The sequence below is a fragment of the Antechinus flavipes genome, chromosome 1 (genome assembly GCF_016432865.1).
Source record: "Antechinus flavipes isolate AdamAnt ecotype Samford, QLD, Australia chromosome 1, AdamAnt_v2, whole genome shotgun sequence".
Classification (NCBI taxonomy): domain Eukaryota; kingdom Metazoa; phylum Chordata; class Mammalia; order Dasyuromorphia; family Dasyuridae; genus Antechinus; species Antechinus flavipes.
Window position 1 is genome coordinate 663,241,311 of NC_067398.1, and position 24,240 is coordinate 663,265,550.

The 24,240-nt window shown below is 48.6% G+C and overlaps 1 protein-coding gene and 1 long non-coding RNA gene across 6 annotated transcripts in view; one reads left to right on the forward strand and one right to left on the reverse strand.

Annotated features, from left to right (window-relative positions):
* The window catches only part of LOC127544989 (uncharacterized), a 28,123-nt gene extending 11,224 nt beyond the window's left edge, over positions 1–16,899 (forward strand). Inside the window, exons 2-3 of the long non-coding RNA XR_007949576.1 lie at positions 13,228–13,303; positions 16,618–16,899. This is a non-coding gene — a long non-coding RNA (uncharacterized LOC127544989). The remainder of the gene's footprint in view (positions 1–13,227; positions 13,304–16,617) is intronic.
* The window catches only part of NFIC (nuclear factor I C), a 153,104-nt gene that overhangs the window by 10,462 nt on the left and 118,402 nt on the right, over positions 1–24,240 (reverse strand). For 2 of the 5 annotated variants that reach the window (XM_051971983.1, XM_051971982.1), the window contains exons 7-9: positions 22,052–22,177; positions 20,047–20,231; positions 19,191–19,350 (exon numbers count right to left, since the gene is read on the reverse strand). In XM_051971983.1, coding sequence (XP_051827943.1) covers positions 19,191–19,350; positions 20,047–20,231; positions 22,052–22,177 — 471 coding nt within the window. Of the gene's footprint in view, positions 1–16,905; positions 16,992–19,190; positions 19,351–20,046; positions 20,232–22,051; positions 22,178–24,240 lie in introns of all 5 variants that reach the window. The other 3 variants (XM_051971984.1, XM_051971985.1, XM_051971986.1) reach the window with 3 other exon arrangements.

Genomic DNA, 24,240 nt, shown 5'->3' on the forward strand with positions numbered 1-24,240 from the left:
TCCACCAAATAAGGAGTTCTATTTGATGACTTCAGAGGCTCCTTTCAGTTCTAACATTTGGTTTTCCAAAGTCACTTCCAGTTAAGACATTCTACGTTCTATGTTCAAAAGGTCCATTTCCCTTGGACGTCCTAGGGCTCTGTAGAAGGTCTAACAAAAAGCTAGTCAGTCTTGGGGGGGGGTGGAGAGTGGGAGCAAAGGAAGGCAGGAGAGTGGCAAGAAAGTTGGACAGCTGGGAAGGGTAGCGAGGGGGAGCTACAAGAACAGACTCACAACCTTGCTTCTGAGGATCTCATAAATCAGTCTGGCCCCTTTCCTTGGTCCTCCAATCCCACCAATTTGTCAGGTCTAGGGCATGGTTTGCTATGTGCTTCTGGGCCTGGAGTTTGGAGAACACACCTGTACTCAACCTTGAGAGGCCCCCACCCCAATACAGGAGAGGCTGGGCAGTTCTGACTTAGGAAAACTGTGATTGCTGTAGGACGGCTTCACTAGGTAAGGAAAGCCAACACAAGAATGCTTTGCTTCTAGCAACTGGAAGAAACCAAGAAAAATTCAGAAGGGTTCTCAATCCTGAACAGCCCCCTGCTTCTATATCAAGGACATCAGAGTGTGGAAGAGAAAGTGAAGAATTCTCAACTCCTCCCACGTACTCTGCCCAGATACTGAATCCATCACCAGGATCTTATTTCGGCTTTATCTCTTCTCATGTCTGTGCCCTTACCCCCACTCACTTCTGTGAGGGCCCTCAGCCCTTCTTAGCTGGACTACTACAGCAGTCTCATAATTGGTCCTTCCTGCCCACTGCTAAAGTGGTTTTCCTAAAGGCAGTTTTGCCCATGTCACCTTGTCCAATCGATCAACTCCAATGTCTTCCCATGACTCCCGGTCCTAACAAAGTCCTCTGGCTTCTAAAGATCTTCACAAGCTGGTCCCTTCCTCCTTTCCCGGATTTCTTTATTGGACTGTCCTCCATGCACTCTATGGCCTGCTGACACCTGCCCCCCGTTATTCCCCTCACAAAACAAACCATCTCCTATCTCCATGCTTTCGCAATAGCTTTCTCCCATACTGCCCTTCACTTTTACTTCTTGATATCTCTAGCTTCATTCAAGATTCAGCTCAAAGGCTGCTGTATGGAAGAAGCTTTTTCTAATTTCCTCCCTCCCCCTTCACCCCTAGTCCTCCACCTTCTAAGGTGACTTTCTTTCTATTCTGTTGTCTTTGTTGTTTAGTTGGAATCCAATTCTTCAGTAACCCCATTTAGGTTGGTTGGTTGGTTTGTTTTTGCAAAGTCTCCTGATCATTTTACAGTTGAGAAAACAGGATTAAGTAACTGGTCTAGGATTACCCTGCTAGAAAGTTCTGAGGCTGGATTTGAACTCAGGAAATTGAGCCCAGAGTTCTATCCACTGGGCCACTGCCCTGCTGCCCCATATTCTGCATGTGACTTGTACGTACAAACCTTCAAATGGGATCATAAAGAGTCAGACACAACTTAAACAGCTCAACAACACAAACCTAATTACTGACGTGTTGTTTCCTCTATTAGTTTTCCTGAGGCCAGGGACTGGTTTTTGTATTTTTGCCTTTTTCTATATCTCCAGTGCAAGCTTGGCACAGTGCCATAAGTCAGTGCTTAATAAATGCTTGCTAATTATCTATAAACATCAACAATTACTGATGTTAACCTAAACATGAGATCCTCATTCAGTGATCCATAATGAGAGAACATATTTACTGGAGGGAATGTGCCACATCCATCTCGACGTTCTCACTAAAAATGAGACCATGAGACAAAGAGAAGATGGAATAAACCCATGAGTTTTCTTTGGAAAAGCAAATAAAGAATTGGCAGAGTTGATTTTATCACGTGTATGAAGTCAATGAGAAACATAATATAAGGGCACATTTGATCATCTTTTACTGTGGGGCTCATGATCAGCAATTGCTACAATGAAGAAGAGCAGCCTCAGTGCCCACATTTGTTTCAGAGAGTGAGGAGGTACAGAAATTCTAGGACAAACTCGATCGCCTCCAATTAAATTGTGCATTGTAACACCGGATAACTGTAACGAGAATTGCAGCTAGGTGGCACAGGGGATGGAGTGCTGGGCCTGGAGCCTGGAAGGCTCATCTTCCTGAGTCCAAATCTTACTAGCTGTGTGATCCTGGACAAGTCACTTTACTTTGTTTGCCTCAGTTTCCTCAACTGTAGAATAGGGATAATAACAGCACCTCCACCCTAGGGTTGTGGCAAGGACCAAATGAGAAAGGACCAAAGTAGGGACATTGTATGCTTATTCCCTATCCTTTGGTGGCCCGATCTCTGCACTTGGCAAGGAGTGCCACCTAGTGGTCTACAACATTGCCAGGAAACACTGACTTCAAACAAAGATCTTAGAGAAGGATGGTAGGAGATTATGAGCAGCATTATCTCCTCAAACAGTAGGAAATGGAAAGGGGAAAAAAGCATAAAGAAAGCTCAGTAAGAGATCCAATTAATAATTCTGAGGAATTTAAGGATGAACTTGAAGGGAGAACAAAGAAGAGGAAATTCAAAAGAGCGTAGCAGAGAGTCTTATAACAAGTTTTCCCCACCATTTTTTCACAACAGTGTGAACACATTTGGCTTGGATCTCCTAGCCCCTGGTGTGCTACATGAGGATGTATCAGTGGCACTACAGAAAACAAAACTAGAATGAACAGACGGGTAAGCCCAAATTTATACAAAGGAGGTCAATAGTGGAGAGGATATAATTTGGAGAGCTCTGAGAAATGCTTTTTTGAGAGGACAGAGAGATAACGCTAAAGAATTGGAGGGGAGAAAAATATCTCAGATTTGATAGTTACCAAAAAAAGATGGCCAAGAGAACATGAATAGTCAAGACCAATCAGCACTTTGCTATTTATATCAAACCATGAGAACAGTCTACATCCATTTTGAGGGAATCTCTGATTTGAGTGTAAGAAGGGAACAGGCAAGGTTTTGCAAATAATAAAAGCAAACCTCATGCCACATCGGTCACACAGCTGATTGAAAGGCGTAACAAATTATAAGATGCTACAGCTTATCAACTATGAAATAACATTTGATTTGATGTATCAAAATGAAGCCTTTAAGGTTCTCCTCCAACAAAGTATCACCCATACAATGGTCAAAAATCATAGCCTTCAACAAAGTAACAATAATAGCTACTCATATTTATATGGTGCTTCAAGATACACAAACTGCTGCACATGGGCACTTTCTCCTCACACTAACTCCCTAAGGTAGGTGCTACTATTCCTCTCATTTTGCAGATGAGGAAACTGGGATTTGAACTCATCTTCCTGACTCCAAGACCACCCACTAGACCACCTTGCCATCTCAGCAGAGATAGCTTTACTGAATGACTCCCTGATTATTAATATTAAGTAAGAGATAAAACAAGAGACACGTATGCTTGCCAAAGTCTCTTGTCGGGGCAAATGTCCAGCACAGAGTCCATATTGGAGAAGGGTTCCTACAGATTGGGAAGCCCTCCAGATCTTACTGTTTGCTGATGGCATCAAGATCTGGAACTATGTACAGTTCTCCAAAAGGAGAACTAAAATCATTTTAAAAAGTAAAATCCAATTGAACTTGAACTAGCAAGACAATCGGATGTAGTTATATGGGTCACATAGATTGGGCCATCAGTCCCCATAGCTGATGGTCGATGCAATGAGACTAGAATAGAGGAGTAGATGACCTTGAGAAATCGATCCCAGCTTCTCCCTGAAACAAATGCCCATCTTTATAACTCTAAGATCCTTCTGGTGAGGTTGCATGACTGGGAGCCACGAAACTAAGACTACAGGTCACCAGAAGGGCAGGGGAGAGAGCAGAATTAGCAAAGAGTAGGTTGCAGCATGCTACCCGGGGCCATGGCAAAAGGAATGCCACCAGACAAATGAAAAAGTGGAAAAGGAGGTGGATTCCTCAAGAGGGCAAGATGTACCTGATTGCCTGCACGCTCCACTGGTATCCCTGAAAGTCGAGGAGATTGGAAAGACGGCCCCCAGCATGCTAGGTGGATGCCCTGTGGAGGATTTACGGGAGGGCATGGACAAAAGAGAAGGGATTGATTTAACGTAGCAAAATGTGGCCTTTAAGGCTCTCCTCCAACAAAGTCTCTCCCATGCATTGGTCAAAGATCATAGCCTTCAAAAAAGGAAACAGTAATAGCTACTAACATTTATATGGTGCTTCAAGGTATACAAACTGCACTTTTTCCTGACAAGAACTCTGTGAGTTCTGTGATCCCACCTCAATTTAATCCCAGATCATAAGATCAGTGATTCTTATATTGTGGGAGGACAGGCAAACCTATGGACGCACTCTTTGGGTGGCCAGTGGAATACATTCTAGAAACCGTGTCACAGCAGGAATGGTCCTTTGGACACAGAATACAAAACAGAAAATTCAAGAACTGAGAGGGTCCTCAGAACATACGATGTTCTAGCTACAAAAGGAACTTAAGAAACTGCTTAGTTCAACCCTCTCATTTTATGCATGGGGAAGCTGAAGTCCTTAAAGGTGAAGTGTTTGCCCAGGATCACAAAGGAGAGACTGTCAGCACCAGACTAGGATTTTTCCCACTATCCCACACAGCCTTTGATTTCTAAAGTGTCTTTGAGCTCCTTAAATGTGAGCAAAAACAACATCAAATACATGCCTACTTGGTACATATGCCCACACCCTATAACAATTTCTCCTATTTGTCTTAAAACTTTTAACTTTTCTAGAGGGCTTTTTCCCATGATTTCACCTTGTTCTCTTTGGAGGTCAGTCTAAGTAGTAATGATATCAAGTAGCATTTATATACTGCTTTAAGATTCATAAAGCTAGCAAGTGGTCTAAGGCTGAATTTGAACTCAGGCTCTTCTGATCCCAGAGATGGAGTTCTATCCACTGAGCCACCTAATCACCTTCAAGATTCATAAAGTGCTGAATTCAGGAGGACCTGAATTCAAATCTGGCCTCAGACACTGAACACTTCTTAGCTGTGTGACCTTGGACAAGTCAACCCAAGTGCCTCAGGAAAAAAAGATTCATGAAGTGCTTTACCAAATCATATCATTTGATCCTCCCAACCACCCTGGGAAGTAGGTGCTATTCCTAGCCTCACTGTACAGATGAAGAGAAAGTAAGTGAGTTACACAACTCCTTAAGTATGGAAGGCAGGATTGGTCTTGACTTTAGGGCTGTGCCATCTAGCTGCTAGCAGGGAGGCAGGGCAAGTATCATCATGTCCATTTTACAGATGGGGACACTGAGACCAAGGGAGGGGGAACTGGCTTGCCCTATGGAACAGCTGCCCGGCTTCAGCACTGAATGAAGCTCTAAGCTCTCCACTCTTGGAATCCCACAACGCATGCATACACGATACTTCCCAAACCCTGAATTGTATCACGACACATTAGGGGGATAGAAAAGAACGTGATTTCACCTGCCTAGGGGACTTCAGGTGAGAAAACTCCCGTTTCCCTGTGCAGCTGCTTCGAGGCAGTCTCCGAGAGCAGCTTGGGGCTCGGGTACTCTCGCCAGCGCAGATCAGAGGCGGGGATGTAACGGGTTTGCTAAGCACAAATAACAAATCGAGCGGACGTTTCGGGTAGTTTCAAAGTTTACTAGGCGCGAGGAATAATCTGTTTTGCACAAAGCTTGACGCTCTAGCACCACGCCGGATCCTAAGCGTGCCGGGCATTAGCCCAACAAACTCGGTACAGAACACTGTCCCCACTGTGATCTGCTCTCTATGATGGCACCACTTGTAGAGAGATACACGGCAGCATCAACGTCCGCCTATGGGCACAATTCGGCGGAATGGGGGATCCACTGGATTCCCTAACCGCCGATTACACAAAACAGGGTATCATCTAAAGGTCAGGGCTATGGCATTCCGGGATCACGACCTGCCCCTCCCTGTCCTGAGCGTGGCAATCCACAGGAAGGCGAAGGCTGCCCGGCAGGTCCGGCCCCCGGGATCTCCGCACCAGACACCCAGCGGTTTGTCCAGCCTCAGTGTCCCCCCGGACCCCAACTTCCTGCCCTACTCCGGAGAGCGTTTCGCCCTTGGGGTTCCAGCGGGAGATAGAGCACTTGCTCCCGAACAGGGACCCCAGCACATGGTGGGAGTTTGGGCCGCAAACTGAGCCCGATTCCTTTAAAAGGAACCTCCCGCCTCCCCCTACCTCTGGCCCTGTCCGCACAGTCAGACCGAAGCCAGCCATCCAGGAAGCCAGGGCGACCAATGAGGTCGGCTGGAGGAGCAAGCCTGCTTCTGTGTCCCGCCCCTCAGTTTGTTGCTAGGGTAGGGGGGCAAGGCTCGGGGGAGGGAGGAGTGTGAATGCGAAGCCGGGAGCCTTAAAGCCTAGTTTCTAGTTATAATAGGGGGTGGACCCCCTGAGTCAATTGGGGAACAGAAATCCGAGCCCTCTTCTCAGCTCCTACACCGATCCCCGCTCCATTCCACTCCCACTGAAAGGAATCTTGATTCTTCCAAGCAGACTTTACCTAGCTAGAGAATCAGCTCAGCCATTGATCCTCTCGCACTATTGTTTCCTGAGCCTGCCTCTCCAGCCCCTCCCCCACCTCAAGTTCAAGTTCATCTTGCCATTACCTCATGTCTGGTTTCCGTTGGCAACCAGACAGGCTTTAGGTGTGACCCTCCCTCCTCTTGTGAGCAGTTCCCCAGCCTTTGATGCTCGGTCCTCTTCCTTCCTTCCTTCCTTCTTTCATTCCTCTCTTTCTCCGGCCCTTCCTTCCTCCCTTCTTTCCCTCCTTCCCTCCCTCTTTTCCTCTCTCTCCCTCTCTTCATTCGTTCCTTCCTTCTTTCTTTTCCTCCTTTCCTCCCCCTTCCTTCCTTCCTTCCTTCCTTCTTTCTTTCCTTTCTTCTTCTTTCCTCCCTCCCTCCTTCCCTCCCTCTCTCCCTCCCTCCCTCCTTCCTCCTTCCCTCCTTTCCTTCCTTCCCTCCCTCCCTCCTTTCCTTTCTTCCCTCCCTCCTTTCCTTCCTTCCTCCCTCCCTCCTTTCCTTCCTTCCTCCCTCCCTCCTTTCCTTCCTTCCTTCCTTCCTTCCTTCCTTCCTTCCTTCCTTCCTTCCTTCCTTCCTTCTTCCCTTCCTTCCTTCCTCCTTCTCTCCCTCTCCTCTCCTTTCTCTTATTGATATCTCTGGGACCAGGATCCCTCTCCTTTCAGGGCCCTCTCCCCTGTCTCGGTCCCTAATAACAAGGGCTCTCACTTCTCTTCCTCAACACCACCTAGCAAAGAACAGGGTCTTGTAGCTTCCTTCCTAAAGAGCCCTGCCCAGAGCTCTGTACTCTGGGGGGGACCCTGAGCTGGGAAACAGCTTTATGAAGTTTGTGGAACGCCTGAAAAACTTCTTTAGACCTCACAACAGCCCAGTAGGCTCAACAGTGTAGGTATTAGTATCCTCATATAATAGAGCCTGAAGATCAAAGAGCTCAGGATTTGAACCCAGGTTCGCCAGCCTCTGAGAAGAGCACTCTTACTACTCCCTTCCGATGACTTTTTCCTTCTAATCTCTGATCCTCTAATAACTCCCTGTGTGACCACAGCCAAGTCACTTCTCTTTCCTGGGTCCTGTTTTTGCACCTGTGAATCGAAGATGGAAGACAAGATGGGTCCTTCCAGCTCTGACATTTAACTGTTTAAAGTCATTTTCAAAACTAACACTTAAGAAACTTATCGTTTCAGGTAAATAAGACATTAGGACCTAAACCTGGCCAGAGGGAAGGCAGGGTGGCCACCTGGACATCCTGGGGTGGAGAGATTTTATCAAAGGAAGCAGCAGCAGCAGTGCCCTCTATTCCTTCTATGGCCCAAGAATAGATTCTTAAGGTTTCTTGGGAAAGTCTCAGGACTGAGGTGGTAAAGTCTATTCCTATTATCACTAACACATACATCAGGCACTGTTTTTTGATGGCTCATATTTTCCAGAAAGTTTTCCCAGACTATTTTGAATCATATTGTTTTTCAAATTCTTTACTATGTGTGTCACACTCTTTAGTAGCTAATTATTATTCTGTTTCCTTTTGTTTTATAATTGTTTCACTAGTGTGGGTTTAGACTGTAAACCCCCAAAGGCTGGGACAGTGTCTTCTTCCTGCTTCTACTTCCCCAGGGCTGAGTGCTCAGTCAATATTTGTTGATTGGGACCATGAAAGCTTCTGCTTTAGCAAGTTGTTTTTTCTACTTTGACCATTGGAGTGAAATCAATTATGAGTGAGGGGGTAGTTAGTGGTGGAAGGGCCTCAGGACCTTCCAGTCGGCCAAAACCTCCTTGTCCCATAACATTTGCTGAAATGATCCTTAGGACATAGGATGGCAGAGCTAGAACAGCCTTTAGGACAAAGAATGGCAGGGCTAGAAAGGGCCCTTAGAATATAGGCTGTTTTAAAGATGAGAGATTATTATTATAATCTAAAGCTTCAATCATTGGCTGATATTGACTACAAAGAAAACATTCCATTTCTGTAACTTCTTTCATCTCCACTTGCATTACAGACCATATTTTGTCTCCATTGGGGACTTCTTTGAAGATCATTATTTAGTTTTTATGACTATCGGCAATCCGTAAAATCCTCATGGGAAAGGAAGATTTGAAAAATAATACAAGCATTCTAATGACAGAAAAAACAAAGCTGAGATTTCACAATCTGTATGGAATTTAGCCAGCATTGCTCATATCCTTGAGCAGTCCATCTTCCACCCTTATAAATGCACAGGATATGTCCCCCATCTAAAATGCATTCCTTCTCACATCCGCCTCTTAGAATCCTTAGTTTCTTTCAAGCTTTAGCTCAAGAGCCACCTTCTACAAGAAGCCTTTCTGAATCACCCCGAGTTGTTGGTTCTCTCTATTCAGATGACCTTCTATTTATTTATCTGGGTAGATGTTGTGTTCTGCCCTTTCCTTTCCCAGCATAGTATAATGAGTTCCTTAAGGCTAGAGACTGTTTTCAATTTTGTCTTTGTATTTCCTGACACAGCATTTTAAACATAATAGATATCTAATCAATGTTCATTTAGTTGAACTGACAGTTAAAGCTTCAGAATAGACAACGTCAGAATTGGAATGGACTTTAGAACACAGAATGGAAGATATCAGACGAACCTTGCAACACAGAACACTGAATATCGGAGGGGGAAGGAGCCTAAGTGATCCTTTAATCCAATCCCCATGATTTTACAAATGGAAAAACTGAAGCCAAGACATAGGAAGTGTCAAAGATGAGCAATGAGCAACAGAGCCAAGTCTAGACACAATGCTACATCCAGGGCTTCATCCATTGCATCGGGCTGCCTTGTGATAACTTTGTTTTTCTTTTAAGATGGCCTATAAAATTCATTAGAATCTGGTTTCCCTTGGATATGTATTTGGTGGTGGGAATGGCAGGAATGGATGGAACCGTTTAATTTCTCTGGATCCTACACCCCGCTATGTTCTATATACAGCCTAAGACTGTATGTACTATGTACTCTAGGGAAGCCTGGGCCCTGGCTCTAACCTTAGCCACCACCTGGGGGAAGAGAAATAGAGACCCAAAAACCTGGAAGGATTTGTAGGTCTGAGGACACCTGTGGGAGGAAGGTAGGTCACATGGTTACTTTGGCCATTGGAAAACCTAAAGAGAAATTGCTTAGATGCCTGGATTGACTAAGAAAGTGCTATTTGGAATGGACAGGAACTGTCCTCCCTTTTCACTAGTTTTGGTTTCTAACACAATTAGCACATTTCCAGCCTCTGGCTCTAGAGGGTGCCCGAGATGCTAGGATTCAGGGAGGCAGTCCACAGCCACATCCAAGGGGAGGCCAGGTGATGGTGGGGAGAGACTCAGTAAACACAATTACACAGGCAGACACCTTCCCCCGGTGAGACACAGACATACATCCATGGTTACACTCAGGTATCCTCCATTGTTAATACAAAAAAATCCTTCACTGACCCTGCTATCTACCTCTTCAAACGATTGTTCCAAGTCCTATTATTTCTACTTTAAAGTATCTTTCATTTTATGTTCCTTTCTCTCCTCTGACATTGCCTCCATTCTGGTGGTACTTAACTGGCTCTCATCTATTCACATCTGGACTGTTCCGATAGCCTGCTTAGTCCCTCCTCATTCCAGTACATCCTCTACTCAACTGTCAAAGTGATCTTCCTAAAGCGCAGGTCTGATAACCTCCACGAAATAATCTCCAGCACCTCCCAATCACCACCAGGATCTTTGGGGCTTCTAAAAAGCCTGTTTGTAGTCCAGCCCCTTCCTACTTTCCAATCTTTTTTTTTTTCTTGTTGGAGATTGGACCATTTAATGACTCCAATCTCATTGCTTATTGATGAGGAAACTAAATTTTTTGGTCTCTGATCAGGACCCCACTTTAGGCAGTCTAGCGGCTCCCTGCTCCAGGGGCTCAACTGACAATGGACTGTAATTTTGACATCCAATCAACTTGGCCCCTCTTGCTGCTCTGGACTTCTGAAGGCAAGGGAATCCACCAGCTTCAACCTCCCAGAAGCAGGGATGGTGGGTGTGTGACCATGCTTAGCCTCCTTTCCCTCCCCTTTCATGTACTCTGTGACCTAGCTACATCAGCCTTCCCTCCAGTCCTCAAACAGGACTCTGTCTTTTTTCCTATTTTCTCAGTAGCTTTTTCTACAGCTCTTTCTCAATCTTCTGCACTGGGTCCTCCTGCATGGATTGCCCACTTGGGTAGAGTATCCTCCAAAGCTCTATCCCAGGTCCTCTTCTCTCTAAACAATCATCCTTTTGGTCACCATCTGCTCCCATGGGTTCAATTGTCTTCTCTAACCTGATGATTCCCAGCTCTAGAGATCTATTCCTCCTTTTTCTTCTGACTACCTCTCCAGGTGCACAGGTATGTATTCTTAATTACTCAAGTCCCTGACCCCACCACATAGCAATCAATGACCAAGTCGTGCTGATTCTATCTCTATCTTATTTTTATTATGTTCCCTTCACTCCGCTGACACCACAACCATCCTAGTTCAAGTTCTTGCCAGTTTTCACTGGGATTGTTAATAGCTTGCTAATCAGTCTCCCTGATAAATATTCTCCTTTCTCCAGTCTCTCCAAACATTCTAAAAATGCACATCTTACCATGTCATTCCCTTGCTCAATAAATTCCTATGGCTCCTGTTAGCCTAGGATGAAATGCACATTCCTTCATAAGCTGCCCCCAGACTACCTTTCTAGGTTTATCACTGTTACTTCCCTTCATACCCGGCACAGTTCAGCCACTGATTGCCTCCTTTTCCCTCCCACATACCAGATATTCCATTTTGCATCACCATGTGTTTGCACAGGCTGTCCTCCCCATACCTAGAATGCATTCCTTCCTCACCTCTGTTCCTTAATTCCTTTCAAAGCTCAGTTCAAATACCATCTCTTAGATGAGGCCTTTCCTGATTCCTTCTGAAGCAAATGTCTCTCTCCTCCAATTACCTTCTATTTATATTGCATATACCCATGTGTACATATTGTTTTCCACTGTAGACTATAAGCACCTTAAGGATAGGGACTGCTAATTTTTCTTTGTATATCTAGTATCTAACACAGTGTCTGATACACAGTTGGTGCTTAATAAATGTTGACTGATTAACTTTAGTGACCCTCCATCCTCTACTACCAGGTCCTGAGGCAGCCTATCTCACAATAAAATAGGGTACACTAAATATTTATTAAGTACTGACTAGGTACCAAAAACTGTTCTAAGTACCAAATAAAAAGGAAGTCCCTGTCCTCCTGATGCTTAATGGAGGAAGACAATACACAAAAGGAAGCTGGAGGGAAGGGGTGTCAAGAGTTCTTCTATTCTTTAGGAAGTTTTCTTTATATCAAGCTTGTGCACATGCTATAAGAAAAACAGGAAAGTATATGCTGCTCAAATTCTGAGTTAAAATTCAACTTCAGGCTTTTACAGGGTGGAAATAATAATAGTACCTATCTCTGAAGGTGGTTGTGAGAATAAGATAAAATATTTGTAGGGTACTTGGAAAAGCTCCAAGTACTATATAGATGCTAGTTATTATCATCATCATCATCACCACCTTCAAATTAAATAATAATGGTTGTTATTTAAATTTAAATTATTAATTAATCAAATAATTTATTTTGAAGTCAGAGGCCCTAAGTTCAGATTCCGAATCCGTTACTTACTCTGACTATGAGTAAGCTTTAGCAAGTGTCTTAACCTCTCTAAGTCTGGATTTCCTCATCTGTAAAATGACACTGTTAGGCTAGATGACCAAGGTCTCCTCCAGCTTTATATTTATGATCTTATATTAAATCCTTCCCTGCAGTTCTCACCCATTATTGCTTCTCCTGACCTTTGGAGTCAAGCAAAACAAAACAAAACAAAATCTAAAAAACCCTAATTCTTCATCTGCCTAATAATCCTTCAAATACTTCTTTTCTTCAGGCTAAACATCCCCAGTTCTTTCAACCAAACTTCACCTTGCCTACATTCAGTGAAATGCTAAAATTTATTTTATGTCATCCAAGTTCACAGATGGGTTGGGGGTCCACAGACCCCAGGTTAAGAACGTCTGGTTTAGACATTCTTCCTGTATTAACACAGCTGAAGAGAGGTCTTATCCAGGTTCCCTAGAACATTGGATTTTAAGTCCTCTTTTCTCTTCTGCTTCATACTTTTTCTCCCCACCCCAAGCTCCTTTGTTGGAAGCCTTTTTAACCCTGGACAGTGGCGCTCTCCTATAAGTGTGAGAGAAAGGGGCTGCAGCTTGAGGACCAGAAAGAGGGAGATTCACAAACACAGGTCCAAGATCAGCCCTGAGAGTCATTTCTGCCTTTTTTTGACCTTGTACAGGATGGAGAGCACGAGTATCATGTGAAATGGGACAACTCAGAAATCACAGCATTGACACTGGGAGGGAATTTGGAGAGCAAATGCAATTCCTTCAATTTTAAAATGAGGAAAGCTGGGGAACCCAAACAAAGAGCCTTGAGCAAGATCACACAGCAGTTGGAGGGGAGGGACAAGGAGAGGACAGGGAGGCAAGTTTAGGTGTCTCTGTTAATGCTATTGACTATTACTGAATGTTCTCCGGGGCTCAGGAGATATGCATCCCCGCTCCTCCCTCTATCCCTCCCCATCCTCGGAAGCCCATGGAAAAATTTGTTTTTTCTCATTTCTCTGAGGGGCAACGTGGGCCGGTGCCAGAAGATGGGCTCATCGAGGGAATCTGGGCCAGTCACTCGGAGTTCAGCACTCCAGGTATTGGTAGAGGGAATTTCCTCAGAAAATGAAATGACTGGTTCATTCCCAGTCCCTATCCCTGAGCTTTAGCCAGCTGCCCTTCTTGCTTAGTTTGCAAAAGTCCACTGCCCTAGACCACTGAGGCAGCAAATCACCCACCCAGTAGGCCTCTGGCTCAATCCTCCCACAGGTGTCTGCTATTTTGGGAGTGGGGTAGGGGAAGGTTCAGGTTTTGGAACAAAATATTGAGTCATTAGTCAGCTGAGGGAGAGTTTCTGATTGCTCACTTGATTCTTTCAGTGGCAGGAAAAGCCCTGGTCTCTGCTGAGAAACAGCCAAGCTGGTGCCATTCATTCTGTCACTTCTGAGGGAAGGGTCTCAGAGTGTGAATAGCGTCAATGGGGTATGGGAAGGAGTTTGGCTGAGCAAAGGAAGCTCCCAAGGTTTCCTGGGAGGGCCCCTTCATTAACATGTGTGCAGAAAGCTCCAGGAAAGTCTTCATGGCAGCAAAGGTACCCAACATCACCATACTTCTCTGAGGCAGGCCCTCATCTCTCTGGAGACCCAGGCAGTCAGGTGTAGACAGCTACTGCCTCTGAAGCTGGTGATCTGACTCTCACCACTTGGCACAGCCCCTGTCTCCTTGATTCTGATTTCCCCATTAGAATTATTGCCAGATGGGCTGTGTCTGGTTTCTGGCACACCAGGCTTTGGGAACCCCCATGGGCTGGCCCAAAGCTCTTGTTAATGGAGTTCCTTTGAGGATTTTGGGGGAGGGCCTAAACCATAAGATACAACAAAAGCCCTTTGGTCCAAATGTTGGGATTGGTACTTCCAACTCATGTCCCTAATGATCCAAAAAAATGTAAAACTGGGTCCCCACTAGCTGCCAGTTGATTGGTCTTTTGCCTCTAAGATATTTATGAAAGTAGAAATCTATCCATTTTTGTGGAAGGGGACTGGGCTCAGTTTTAGAATATGGGCTTTTCCCTTTGGGGACCTGAAGTTTGGAGGACAGGCTCAGTGTGTCTAGTAGAAAAACATCCTTCCAGGAGCTCCTAACCCTTTCTATATATAAACCCGTACACAATGTACTGATGCCTTAACCCTTTCCACTGCCCCCCACTCATATCCACCAGGGTGTAGATAAGTAAATCATGTCAATCCACTCACTAATAAATGTACCATACTCCTTGTCCCCTCAAATTTTTGCCTAATAAATACAAGTTTCCAAATTATACTCAAAGACAGTTGGAATCTTAGAACATAGAATTTCAGAGCTAAGAGAGCCCTTTGAACACAGAATATCAGAGCTAAGAGGAACCTTAAAGGACAGAATGTGAATAGTTGGAGGGACCTTAGAACATAAAATATTATAGCTGAAAATGACCTTAGAACACAAAATATCAGCACTGGAAGTGATCTTAGAACCCAGAATGTCAGCCCTGGGAGGGCCCACAGAAGATAGACTATGAGAGCTTGGGCAGGGGAGGAATTGGAGGCTTTATTACACAGGAAGTCAGAGCTGAAAGGGCTGTTAGAACAATAATGTCAGAACTGGGACGGTCCTTAGAACCCAGAAGGTCAGATCTGGGAGAAACTTTAGAAAGCAGAATGTCAGCCCTGGAAATCTAATGATTTTTGATCTGAGAATATCTTTAGAACATAGAACCTAATAAACCCCCCAATTTCTCTAGTTCTTTATGAGTTGCAAGGCCCTCTCCTTCCCCGTGAGATAGGGAGTACAAACATTCCTGTCCCAGTTTTTTAGGTAAGCTAAGGTTCAGGGAAGTAAGTAATTTGCCCAGACTCTTACAGCTAGTAAGCAAGCTGGGATTGGGATTCAGAAATCACTGTGCTGCTTACATCATGTAAGAGCTGGAACACAGCAAAATATAGAATGTCACCAGTGGAAGGGGCCTTCCATACCCTCTGCTCCAATATCCTTATTTAATAGATGAGGACAGAGGAACTTACCGGGGTCACCCGGAGCCCAGGCAGAGCTACAAACAGAAGCTGCTCCTCTTGGCTCTGACCCAGAGTTCTTTCCACTATTCCATCCTGCCCTCCAGACTCAAGAAAAGCCCTCCACGTCCCCACTCCCATCCCACACCCGGTCCTCTGCTTCAGGCAAACACTCTGACCCTTTCTTGCCCACCCAGCTTCACTCCTTTCTTCCCTTATTCCTAGGATAATTTGCCATCCCCACTGCAAGGGGAAACTGAAGCATTGTGTTCATGAACTACCAAAAAAAACCAATCCCAAACCAGGCTCTTGGCCGTTCCATTTCCAACTGGCTCTATTTTTAACAACCCCTTCATAACACAGCACTTTCCCTGCTGTTCTTTGGGCCCCCCCTTGGTTATTGGTGGAGTGGAAGGCACATTGGGTCTGTAGTCCAAGGATAAGGACAAGGGTTCAAATTCTCACTCTTAGTATTTATTAAGTTGTATAATCTTGGACAAGTCACTTCCCTTTGCTGGATACGAGTTTCTAACTCTCTTAAATCAAGAGGCTGGACTAAATGAGCTTTCACTGCCTTCTAACTCTAAAGGCCACAATCTTAGGCTCTCATGCTCCCTTATGTCCTTCACAGACCTGCCCAATGCTTGGCCATCTGGGCAAGGGTGGGGACATGGGGCTGAGAGCTACGACCGCTGGCTCATGCCGTGTTCCTCTGCGTGTCTCAGGCCGGCATGGGGTAAGGGACACCCACAGTTTGGCTGAGTGTGGCGGGGTTGGCCTGGGTTCCTTCTCCCGGAATGAAGACCACTAATAGCTAATTTTGAAGTAGTCCATAAGGACTTCCACAGAACTTTCCTCATAATAACCTGTGAGGTAAGCATTGAGAGTGGTCCCTCTTCCATTTTATTGGTAAGGAAATTGAGGCTCAGGTGTGACTCACCCATGGTCAAACAGCTGGGGAGGGTTGGGAACCAGGATTCAAAGCCAGGTCTCCTGACTCAAATTCAGTGTTTTTCCTATTCTGTCCTGTTGCCAGTAAGTACTAGATGGAACAGGGCTCTCCAGAATGGGAGGCGTACCTGGGAGGTCCCCATCTACAGACCCTTCCTTCCTAAAACACCAGCATCTTCCCCTCTCGAATGCAGCTGTTTGTCCCCCAAGTCTGGGCGAGGTGGGCAGAGTTCTCAGAAGGAGCTGCTATTTTGATCCCTGCCCCGCGGGTACACTTACGCCACACCTGACCCACAGGGGGGAGGGCAATAAATGATATCAATGATGATTATGAAGAAAATAACTCTACAGCCCTTGAAGGCTGACCAAGCTCTGTGCTAACATGTACTGAAACAGCTTTGTCCTTTTTCACACAGGAGGACACTCAGAGTCTATGGCTGTCTTTCTCCAGCTCACCCCACAGCCAGTGAATGGCAAAGACCCTAATGGGAATCTTCCTGGCAATCAGCCTAGCCCTTTGTCTACTTCTGCCAGCTGGTCCCCCAACCTCCCAAGCCCCGAGAGATCTGGAACATGGAAACGGGGGTGGGTGGCTGACGAGCCCCGGAGGGGAGACAGAAGGGAGCTGACACGCATTTTCCACCCCAGACCAGGTTCTCCACTCCCCTGCTCCCAGCTCCCTCCCAGGCCCTCTCAACTCTTACCTGTGCCTGATAAATCCCCCCTGGATCCCTTGGTCCTAATCCCACAAAGGGACGGTTTGCAGGGGGCGTGCTGGGCGCAGAGTAGGCTGCGGGAAGGAGAGAGACCAAGAGCCCATTAGTGGGGGTGGGAGGCTGGGAGCCCCTCTCAAGGCCATTGAAGCCCAGCTCTCTCTCTCTCTCCTGCTGCTGGGGAATCAGCTGTCCACCCCCAGCAGTGCCTAGGACCTCAGGCTCCCCGGGGGCTCAGAGGCTAAATTTGGACCATCTTATCTGGTGGCCTAGTGAAACCCCAAGCTTTGACACAGGACTTGGCCAAAGGGACACCCCCCACGCCCCAAAATGCCCTCAACGTGTTCCCAGGGGATGTGTGTTGGGGGGAGGGGATAAAAGAGAAGGGGGAAAGCACCGCCTTCCACAGCGCCATCCCGTGGGGCATGCCGGTATAGCAACCACTTCCCTCTAGCTCCCCATCCATCTAGGGGACCTCCTGGGTCAGTGAATGAGAAGAGGGAGGGAGAGGATGAAAATTTCATAATTCATAGCTACTTGTGAATTATTCAGTCGCTTCCCTTGCCCACCCATCTCCCTTAACCCTCCCCTTCTGATACTTGGACCTGCATCCCTCTCCGGGCTCTATGAATAATTGAGTACATTTTATTTATTAATTTTCCTCTATGCAAGTGCATAGGGATGGGTGTGTGTTTGCATCCACACATATATTTTAATATAGGCGATTAAATTTCATCGGTGAGTAAATAATTCACTGCCGGACGCTGCCTGGGGAGGCCGGCCTCAGACAGGCTGGGACCAGAGGTTGGTGGGACAGATTGAGGGGGTCACGGGATTGGAAGAGGATGTCTGAGAGCCGGGGGGGAGGGGGCTCGTGTTAAGTCTGAGCCGAGCCAGGATGGGGCTCAGTAAGGAAGAGGAAGAGGCAGCGAGGAAGAGGGATGGACTGGGGGCAGGAGACGGAGGGTCTAGTCCCCCCTGCCATGAGATCACGCATCCTCTTGGGCAAGCCGCGCCCCTTCTCTGGAGCCCAGTCCTACCAGAGAGGCAGTGAGAAGCCCCTGAGCCCCAGCTCTGAGGCCCGGTCCCTTCCTCAGTTCTGCCCTAGGCTCCCTCTGGGTTCTGTGTTCTGCGGTCCCTGCCAGCTCTGACATTCGGCGGCCCTTTCCAGGGCCAGGATTCTCTGTCAGCTTCTGCCTGTACCCAGGGGGGAGCAGCCCTGGGCTGGGAGGCAGGGGACCAGGGTTTGTGTCCTGTTCTGGCCCCACGCGCTTCTCTGGGCTCTGCTGGCTCCAGCAGGCCTGAGGACTCCCACCCCCGGAGACCCCCAGCTGGCAGGGGAAGGGGTGGGAAGCTCCCCAGCGGCTGTCGTTGCTCGGCGAGTGAGAGGCACGGGCCTTTGCCTCTGGCTGGCCTTAGTTCACTGGCTCTTGGTGGGGAGGGTGGCAAGACTCCCAGGGAAGTTTGGGGAGAGAGGTGGGGTCTGTGAGAGGGGGCTGGGCGCAAAGTAAAGCAGGGGAGGAGGGCCTGGGGGAGGGAAGAGGCGACCAAGCGGTCCTGAATGAGAAGCCCGGGGGGCCCGGGGGAGCGGTGGCTTCAGAGCTGGGAGGCACCAGAGAACACAGAACGTGAGACACGGCACCATGAGCATGGGAGCCTTTGAGATCCAGAGCAGAGGCTGGAGCTCGAAGGGAACACAAAACAGAGCCCGCGGGCTGAGAAGACCACAGAACACAGAGTGTCCGAGACAGAACAGAGGCCTTCCGATGGAGAATGGAAGGGTGCTGAGGAAGACCGAGACCAGCCCCTGCCTTACAGGCGGAAGGACGGAGGCCCAGAGAAGGGGAGCCCCAGATTTGCCCAAGCGCCCCGCGCATGCTGGCGGCCGAGGGGGACCGGGCGGGCTCCCGACGCCCGGCCAGCGCTGTCCCTCACGCCGCTCGCCTCCTCTGGCCTCGGCCTTCCCTCTCAGAGGGCCAGGGCCCCCTTCCCTGCTGACCTCAGCCCTGGGATTCTGGGAAAGGAGGGGGAACAAGCGCAGTGGTGTTTGTGACGGAGACGCCCGGCACAACGGGGCTGAGACCCACCAAGCTCATCCTGCCCGAGGGCCTGGCCACGGGGACGGCCCGACCAGCGGCCTCCACGCCCTGCCTCTGCCGGCTGCTCCCTGGGGCCCTCGGGGCACTGAGAGCCCAAGGGCCGAGTGGCCAGGGAGAAGGGGGGGTGCCCGGCTGCGCTGCCCACCCCGCCCCGGGCACCGCTTCCCTCACGCTTACTGGGCGAAGTCGGCGATGTGGTTCCTCCCTCGGAAGTTGTGGTGGTAGATTTGGTGTCAGGGGAGAGAGCCAGCCGGGGCATGCCTGGGGGCGGTGGCGGTGCCAGCATCTGGGTGGAAAGGTAGTGACTGGGCATTTTGACTTGACCACTTCCATTTAACTGGGGGGAACAGAGAGACAAAGTGGTTAGGGGGGAGGCGGGGGAGCCCGGGGGGGAGGGCGGCAGGAGTCGCCCGGGCCTTGGCCCGCCTCCCCCCAGGTGCCCGGGGCTGTCCCCCTCCACTCCTGCTGCTGGCACAGACCATCCCAGGCATTGCCCTGGTTTGTGTCCTGGGCCCGCCCGGCTGCCCGAGGCCCCGAGTTCTCTCGGGAGGCGCCCAGGGCCAGTGGGGACAGTGGCGGGCAGGAGCTCGGGCATTATGAGTTTAGTGGGTCTCAGAGGAATTCCCTCTCAACGTCACAGAGACACTGCCTCGGGGGGTTCCCAAGGAATTAAAGCTGAGGGCAGGGCTGAGAGCGCAGGGCAGGGAGACGGCTGAAGCCCCGGCGGCAGCGCCCGCTCTCCCTAACTACGGCTCCGAAACACAACGGCTCACGCTGCTCTCTGGCACCCTACGACGGCCCTGGGCAGGCGGGCAGCTATCACCATCCACACGGCACAGAAGAGACGGCTGACTCTCAGAGACGCTAAGTGACTTGTCCAATGCCACACAATCAGTGTCACAACGGGACGGAACGGACCCAGGCCTTCCACTCGAGACCAGTGCTGCGGTACCAGGTGGGGGGCCCAGACGGCTTCGGGCCTCCTCCATGTCTCCGTCCCGCCCTCCCCTCCACTCCCCCGGCCGCTCCTTACCGGTCCTGGCTGCTGATTGGATGGGTCACAGGCCAAGGAGACGAGATCTTTGAGGGGGTCCTGGGGGTTGAGATGAGGCGGGTATCGGATGGCAGTGTGGGGGAAGTAGGTGGAGGCCGTCTGGGGGATGATGGAGGTGGTTGGGAAATGCAGCGTGGAGGAGGGGTGAGGGCTCCGGGCGATACCTGCGGAGAGAGGGACGGACCCTCAGAGCCGGCTCCTGGGAGGCAGGAGCCGGCCTCGAGCACGGACTCAGAGCATTCAGACTCAGAAAAGACCGCCCCCACCACCAAGGCCCAGCCTCTGCTCAAAGGCTCCGAGCCACGGGGAGCGCTCACTGACTCTCGGACGCCCCTTCCATTGCTGGGCGGCTTGGAGAGCTCACACTGAGCAGAATTTGGCTTTGCTGGGGCTGCCGCGGCCCCACTGGTCCGAATCTTCCCTGGGGTCAAGCAGGGCAAAAATAGCTCAGGTCGCCAGGTGGGTCACATGGGATGTGCATCTTAGGGGCAGAGCCGGGAGCAGGAGAGCACGCATCCAGTCCAAAGGAAGATGCTGAGACCGGGGGGAGTGACTGCTCCAATCTCACACACACTCACACTCACACACTCACAGACACACACTCACTCACACTCACAGACACACACACTCACACTCACAGACACTCACTCACACTCACATACACACTCACACTCACACACTCACACTCACAGACACACAATCACTCACACTCACAGACACATACACACTCACAGACACACACACACTCACAGACACACACACACTCACACTCACAGACACACACTCACACTCACGTACACACACTCACAGACACATACACACTCACAGACACATACACACTCACAGACACACACTCACTCACACTCACAGACACACACACTCACATACACACACAGACACACACACTCACACTCACAGACACTCACTCACACTCACATACACACTCACACTCACACTCACACACATACTCACTCACACTCACAGACACATACACACTCACAGACACACACTCACACTCACGTACACACACTCACAGACACATACACACTCACAGACACACATATACACACTCACAGACATGCACACTCACACACACACAGACACACACACTCACACTCACAGACACTCACTCACACTCACATACACACACTCACAGACACACACTCACTCACACACTCACACTCACACTCACATACTCACACACTCACAGACACACTCACACACTCACAGATACACAGATACACACACACACTCACAGACACACTCACAGACACACACTCAGACACACTCACACTCACAGACACACACTCACAGACACACACACTCACAGACACACTCACACTCACAGACACACACTCACAGACACTCACACTCACATACACAGACACACACACTCACTCACTCACACTCACATACACACTCACAGACACAGACACACACACACACACTCACACTCACAGACACACATGTGCGCGGGTGCTCAGTGAGAGACCCCGGACTTGGATGCAGCCCCTTGGGCCCCGGCAGCACTCCTTCTGCCATATTCCACTGCCTTTCCTGAGGCAGGGGTTCCCAGGCTGGGGAGAGGCGGCGTGGGCAGAGACAGAAGAGATCCCAGCCTCTTTTTTGACACAGAAAGAAAATCCCCCAGTTGTCCCAGGTGAGTAGCTCCCAGCCTGGCTGTAAGCTCCCTCCCAGCCTAGCTTGGCTTGAAGCCTGGGAAGCTGTAACAGGCGGGATCTGAGTCAGAGGCCGGGGCCTGGGCACTGGCTGGGGGTTCTCAGAGCTCAGGGAGCGTGTAACAGAAATGGAGATGGCCCTAGGAATGGTTTGGGCCCCGTCAGGCCCGAGGCAGATGACCTTTTTAGGGTCAGAGGCCCTGGCCACTTCTAGGGAGGGGAGAGGCTCATTAAGGGTATCTCCTCTTCAGGTGCTTTAGCTGCCCTCTCTGACTCAGGCTTGGCCCAGGGCTGCAGCTTCTTACCGCTGTGCACAGCGATGACAGGCCGGTGATGCTGGGTGTAGCTGGAGAGGCGGGGTGAGTCCTGAGGCGATGGGCTATTGAAGGGGGACTTGTCCATCTCAGTCTTCTTCACCGTGGGTGAGATCCCTGTGAGGGGGAAGTCGGAGGTTGTCACTTTAATGGCTACGTGTGTGGGAGTGAGGAGGGAGGTTCTGTGCACCTGCCGCTCCCCACCATTTGCCTTCCACAAGCATTAAGTGCCAACTAGGCACCAGGTAGTCAGAAGGGCAAAGGGGACGAGGGCCGGTCTCGGCTTAAGAGAAGACCTGGCCTCAAGTTCTAGCTGCGGTTCCTGGCAAACCATTAAGATGCCCCCGGACAAATCTCTGGCAGATGGTACGGATGCGCCTTAAGCCACACACATTTCAAACCAGGAATTTCCCACCCATGGGATCCCAGGGACAGGCCCCCCCAAAATCCCCAACCCCAGATACTCCGTATGCTGAAAGTACAAAGGTAAAACGAATCCCCGTCCTCCAGGTTATGTCCCACTGGGAGGGGGAAATGGGCAGGAGACCAGCATCTCATTAGATAATTCAGTCTACTCTGAGGAGAAAGTGACTGACAGTGTCTGGACTCAAGCAAGGCTTCTACTAGGAAGCGATGCCTGAGATGGGATCAAAAAGAAGCTCAGGATTCCAAGAGGCAGGAATGAGGGGCAATGGGAATTCTGGGGAGTGGTCTCATTCTCACCAGTAAGAGAGAAGGCCCTGCCGGGACTCAGAGGACACCATAATTATTACAACCATTAAACTGTAAACTCCTTAAGGGCGGGGACTGTCCTTTGCCTCTTTTTGTATCCCTAACACTTTTGGCACATAGTAGGTGCTTAATAAAGGGTTATTGATTGATTGATGTTGGACTAGATGATCTCTAAAGCCTCTTTCAGCTTCAACATCTGAGCTTTGGGATTCTTCCCTTACAGAAGCTACCGGTCTGAATTCTGCTGCTTACTAGTTACATGACTTTAATCTCTCTTAGCCTCAGTTTCCCCATCTATAAAGTTCCCCCACTGCTTGCCCAAGGTAGTGTGATACAGATTGAATGAAATAATGGGCATGAAGGTGTTTTGATAGAGGATATTGACAACTATAAAAGTCATCATAACAAAAGCTTATCCTCACTTTCACTCTCTCTAACCTTCCCATCACTGTTTCTGCTAAACCAGAGCTGCCCCCCCAACCCCAAGCAGAGTCTTGGGATGGGGGAGACATAAGAGAGGATAGTGAGTGGACAGGGGGAGGGGAGAACATCCTGGAAGAGTCCCATGGCTGCCGTCATTGCTGCAGGCAGGCTCCTAGGGCCATGTGGCGCTAAGGTAATAAGGTTAGACTTCACTCAGACATACACTTACAAGGATTTCCTAGAACATCTTGTTCAAGGATTGAAATAGCTATATCTTAGTGGCTCAGGACCAGACTGGAGGGCTGGGATGCTGGCTCTCTGCCCCTGCTCGAAACTTATGCTCTGGACTGTGAGCATTAAGAGAAGGGTATGGAGAAGGGTTGGGGTTCTGTGGGACATGACTCTGGGAGTGTGTTTGTAGGGGGGAAATTATCTTTTCATTCAACTCAACAAATAATAAAAAACTGATTCAGTGTCTCCTGTTGGAGGCACATTTGACAGATGGGGAAATTAAGGCCTAAGAAGTATGGTGTGGGAGGAAGAATAGTGAATCTGGGCTTAAGTCCCACTCCTCCCACTTACTACTTGTCACTCAAGCTAGATCTCACTTTGCTCATCTAGAAGAAAAGGGGACTAGACTAGAAGCCTTTTAAGGTCCTTTTGAGCTATAAAACCATGAATCTAATTGTTCATGTTTTTATGACTCTAAGGTTTATGAAATACTTTCTTCACATAAACTATCTCATTTGAGCCTTATAACAATCCTATAAAAAGTGGTTATTATCCATGCTTTATAGATAAGAAACCTGAGGCTCCCAGAGGTCATGATTTGTCTAGAGTCATCCAGTTAATAAAGCAGGATTTACATAGAGTAGGAAAGAATTTGAACTCAGATCTTTTTGCCTTCAAGGACAATACTCATCTATTGCACCAACCTAATCTCTCTATGAATCTATATAGAAGTAAAAATCAGTGCCTGTTAGAGCTAGAGGATTGCTTAGATGTATCAGAACTAGAAGGGTCCT